Source organism: Micromys minutus (assembly GCF_963924665.1).
Source record: "Micromys minutus genome assembly, chromosome: 18".
NCBI lineage: Eukaryota > Metazoa > Chordata > Mammalia > Rodentia > Muridae > Micromys > Micromys minutus.
Window position 1 is genome coordinate 38,522,836 of NC_137953.1, and position 5,358 is coordinate 38,528,193.

The 5,358-nt window shown below is 39.5% G+C and overlaps 1 protein-coding gene across 1 annotated transcript; it reads left to right on the forward strand.

Moving 5' to 3' along the window:
* Nucleotides 1-2,786: 2,786 nt before the first annotated feature.
* Nucleotides 2,787-3,731, forward strand: LOC308432810 (olfactory receptor 9A4-like; the record flags this gene model as incomplete). The annotated part of the gene is made up of 1 exon (XM_080932627.1): nt 2,787-3,731. The coding sequence occupies one exon, from the start codon at nt 2,787-2,789 to the stop codon at nt 3,729-3,731; it is 945 nt and encodes a 314-aa protein (XP_080788753.1).
* Between the last annotated feature and the right edge of the window lie 1,627 nt (nt 3,732-5,358).

A 5,358-nucleotide genomic window follows, 5' to 3' on the forward strand; every position in this document is an offset into this window, starting at 1 on the left:
CTATCTAAGAAATCTTATGGTATATATTTTAAAACAATGAGCATGAAAAAAAACAAAGAAACTGACAAACAAAATGTTTGCCACTAGAAGAATAAAAATCAACATCATTGACTATTTGTGTAAGAGAAAACGGTACAAAGGGTGAGAGAAAACGGTGCATGGTTTTATGAAGCTGTGCATTTTACATTTTGTTAACTGAGGTAGCAAAGGCCACACGAGAGATTTTCATAGCGCTCTCTTTAAAGGAATATAAAGATCCATAGTTAGAAATTCCTCTAAAATTACATGCTGGGCTATAGCAATAAAAAAAAAAAAAAACAGGAAGAATAATCATTCCCAATTTATCCCCTTAGGTGCCAGCTGACATTTCAGTGTGAATAGGCACACTTAAAATGAGAACCTAAACTCAGACAAATGTTTTATAATGCACACATATTCTGCTCTCTCCAGCACCAAACAGATTTCTGATTTGCATTTTGTCAGTTCTTCCAGGTTGTGAGCATAGCTGTCTTCAGACGCTTCCTCTGCTCTCCCTACTTGGAAGTGGTCCAGCTGGGACTCAGCAGCACACCATAGCCTAAAAGGATTGGCAAGACTCTTGCTGGATCACATACAGATGTACATATATTTAGAAGAGGGAAAATCCAAGACTTTCTATAGGATGTGATTATAGAGTTGGGGATGGAACTTCTCCACAGCATTCTGCAGGGTCATGGTATAAGACCCACTGTAACACAGATGGAGGATGTGTCAGGCTTCACAAAAATTTTAAGGTCTAGTAAAGGCTTTTAATGTGCTTGAGACGCAGGCATTAGAAAATATTAGTGCACATTCTTCAGAAAAATTATGGCGCCTCTGAGAGGACGAAACTTATTCTGAATAACTTAGAATCATGGGAAGAGCCTAAGATAATGAACTGAGAAGATGAACTTCTTTGAGTTCCAAATAACAGGCCCTGTGGCATTGTGGGAAGGCATCCTTAGATTAAGAAGTCCCTGATCAACAAGATTTCAGTTTCCCCACTAAAAGACTTGGGAAAGTTCTGCAACTTAATTGGCAAAAAAAAAAAAAAAAAAAAAAAAAAAAAGAAGATAACTAAAACTTTTCCCCCTTGATCTCCCCAGAGACCTCTCTGTACCTTGGGTTAATTAAGAATGCATACCTCAGTGACTTTAGTTCCTTTGGGAAGGAGGAAAAGGGTAAAGGGGAGAGAAGAGAAGGAGAAATGCTCAAGTCAATGCATGTTCCTTGCTAGACGTTTTCCTAAGTTCCTGTGTAGATCCCCTGCCCTCTTCACCATGAGGGGAGGCTACAGCAGATTGTACAGCTCAGCACTAGCCAGAAAGCAATTTATTTCTGCTGAATCTGTAGAATGTCAGAAGCAACATGAAGCCCCTCTAAAAAGGTCAGTTCTTGGTTCAAAAAAAATGTTGCCTCTGTGAAGGAGAAACTAGACAAATTGGGGTAAGAAGTCTGGGGCTTTGGTGTCTTATGAAGGTGAAAAATAATAGAGCTGTTGAGTGGGGGAATGGCACCAGGGTGGACAGCTCAGTACACAACCTCATACAGCATGTCCTTTTAGATCTGGGCTGCCCCAATGAAGGTTAAAAGACTTCTCTCGGTTTTGCCATATCTTCGTTTTCTGGTGTTAACCCAAAGGCTATGAAAGCAAAGAAGACATCGATCCCTCCCAACTATTTTAGCCTTAAATTCTTAGGCTGTCCATTAGTAAAAGAGCCACAGAGAAATAGAAAGAGCAGCTAAAGAAAGGGAAGGGAAGAAGGATGGTATTGATGAGAAAACGGAGAAGAAACTAAGGTGAGTAGGACTGAGGAAATATGACCTAACTAGTCTTGGCCAAGATATCTAATACTTAACCTATAATTATCTGTTCACATTCATCAGCTGAATGATTTCCACACTATTCATAATATAGTATGTTTATGGTATTATATATATATACATGTATACATATATATATGATTATATTATGTATAATGTTTTATATATAAGTATAACATGTATATGACAGCTTTGAAGATGTTCTTGTTTTCATAGAATGTATATTTTGATGTCATAAATGAAAAGTAAATAAAATTACATTTCTTAGTAATCATTTTATATCACACAATTAGCAAACTATTCCTTATGCAATCCATTAATTTGTGGTGTGTGATTTAGCATATATATAGTTTTTTGAGTTTAAATTTTACAGGGCAGGGAATTTTTCACTAGTCCTCTGTACAGTTATTAAACAAAGGAGAGGAATAAGCAGATAGACGTAATATCAGGTAAGAAGTGCTACGAAGAAAACTAAGGCTTGCAGCTGAGTATGCTTTCTTGTTTGGGGAATAGTTACTCGAAAGAGGATTTTGAAGAAATGACAGCTAAGACCACAAAAGTGAGGATCAAAGAGACCCAGGTATCAGAATGTCTGATATTTTGGGCTCTTACTTCTAGGCTTCTGAGGATAAACACAGTTAGAAAGGAATGAATCTGTTTTGGAAAATTACACCCATCCCAGAGTTTCCATGTGGAGATACTGATGTTCTGTCATGTTTTAAAATCTGAGGGCAGCAAGAACGCTGTCCCTAGACACCAACCCGGCCTTTGCTCTGCTGGCCTTTGGGTGACTCTACTTATGCAAAGCTCTTTGGCTTAATGTTATTCTGGAATTCCTTTATATCTTTTGGTGCAGTTAATGTGGGAGGAAGAAAGGCAATTCCATAACCAGAAGGATTTGTTTCATGTAGACCTAAAACTGGGAAGCAAAAGTCAATCTCAAAATGATGGACAATCTCTCTAGTGCTACCGAATTCTGCCTTCTGGGTTTCCCTGGATCCCAAGAGCTACACTACATCCTTTTTGCTATATTCTTTTTCTTCTATTCAGTGACACTGCTGGGAAACATGGTCATCATCATGATTGTCTGTGTTGATAAACGTCTACAGTCCCCCATGTATTTTTTCCTCGGCAACCTTTCTCTCCTGGAGATCCTGGTAACAACTACAATTGTCCCCTTGATGCTTTGGGGGCTTCTGCTCCCTGGAAAGCAGACAATATCTCTGACTGGATGTATTGCCCAACTTTTCCTTTACCTCTCTCTAGGGACCACAGAGTTTGCAGTGCTTGGAGCAATGGCCGTGGACCGTTATGTGGCTGTCTGTAATCCACTGAGGTATAGCATCATCATGAACAGCCGCACTTGCATTTGCGTGGTGATGGTGTCCTGGATGTTTGGGTTCCTTTCTGAAATCTGGCCAGTCTATGCCACATTCCAGTTTACTTTCTGCAAATCAAATCTGTTAGATCATTTTTACTGTGACCGCGGCCAGTTGCTCAAATTATCTTGTAATGAAACCTTTCTCACAGAGTTCATTCTTTTCCTAATGGCTGTTTTCATTATTGTTGGATCCTTGATCCCCACAATTGTCTCCTACACCTACATCATCTCCACCATCCTCAAGATCCGCTCAGCCTCTGGCCGGAAGAAAGCCTTCTCCACCTGTGCCTCCCACTTCACTTTTGTTGTGATTGGCTACGGCACCTGCCTGTTCCTCTATGTGAAACCTAAGCAAACGCAGGCAGCTGAGTATAACAGGGTGGCTTCCCTGCTGGTTTCTGTGGTCACGCCCTTTCTGAACCCCTTCATCTTCACTCTTCGGAATGATAAAGTCAAAGAGGCCCTTAAAGATGGAGTGAAGCGTTGCTGTCTGCCCTTCAGGGATTAGCTCTTTTCTCAGTTACTCTTAGGTGGCATGGCCTAAAAATCTCAGCTTCCCTAGTCCATTGAAGTCGCAGTAAAATCTGAATCCTGGGCACAAATTACGGCACTTCAAATGAATCTCTTTTTATGCTAACTAGAACTTTACAGACGTCACGACTGCTTCCTTACACAAGTGAGCACAGGGAAGAATGTTCTGGAAGGCACTTGCAAGAATCAGAGCAAGGAAACAGTTTCCTAAGGTTCTTAGACAGATTACGCTGAAGATGGAAGAAAGAAGAAATGGGAAAAAAGATGGCGTGTGAGAGGTCCAAAGTTGGCAGACTGCAAAGATAAACACGTTCACTCCGATCCATCAACTTTGCAAAGACATTCTCCACATTTTGGTGCAATTATGTGACAAGATGTCTATCTACATTTTAAAAACATTTGGGTTCTCTTTCTATTTGTAGATCATGTTATAATTGCCCTGGCTCAATGGACATGTAATTGACTATAGCATTGTCTGTGTATTGCCTCAGAAACAATCTAGAATGGTGATGGGCACATGGCAAATGTTTCCTCTGGTAGTTCTTAGTAGTATCCAGAATAATTGGGGAATAGGGAAGATTTCTTTTCCAAAACTTCAGAGTACTGCATAAGCTGTTCCTCTTAGAGACAGGCATAGAAAAAAATAAAAAATAAAAATTAAATTCTAGAAATACAGTGCTGTGTGTTACAGCTACCAAAAACTGTCATTTCTCTTCAAATTTATTCTAGTCTAAGATTTCTAACTTCAAATTTCTGACACCTTGCAAGTGAATTCTCCCCATGTAGAATTTTAAAAACAAGAGGCAATTCAGGAGTTTGGGTTTATGTAAAGTAGTTATTGGATTCTACTTAGTGTTAGACGAAGGAGTTTAGAAGGAAGAAATTTACATGATGTCAGTCGTAGTTGTCCATCTCTGAAGTGTGTGTGTGTGTGTGTGTCCTAGGAAATGAACCTAGGCACCCACTTTGTAAGCAACCTTTCACCCACTAAGTCTTTTCTCCACACTGAAGACCTTCTTTGATACTTCTTATAAGCTTGGTCTTTGTGCTGCCAAACCTATCATGGGTGTGGTGTTACCCCACATTTTGAAAATAGTTTTGCTGATTATATGATTCTTTTTACTTTTAGCTTTTATAGTAATATAACTCGGTTGCTAGAAGTCATATGGGGGTTCACTAAACACATACCCTGGCAAGAAAAAAAGCAAAACAAACAAACAAACAAAGAAACAAAAACCCTTCAACAATTGGGAGAGACAAAAGATTAAGCCACCAAGGAAGGAGACATATAGCTTTTTCCAATTGGGATGGGAAAGGCCTAAGGCTAAACATTCATTAAGCAGACATTGGCTTAGTTAGTTACAGAGCCTCTAGCTCCTCTTTTGATCCCTATTAGTCCTGCTTAGATGCTGGTTCCTGTGCCTTTGACCCAATTCTCCTTGTAGTGTTTTCTATGAACAAAAAGTCATTACATCTGGGAGCCCACTTCCACTTTCCTGATCTGCATATGCCCTCGCAAGTGGACCTGGTATTTTCTTTACTCTTAGCACTTAGCACTTATCTACTACCTTCTGAGCATAATTGTTCCTGACCATAAGTTAGTT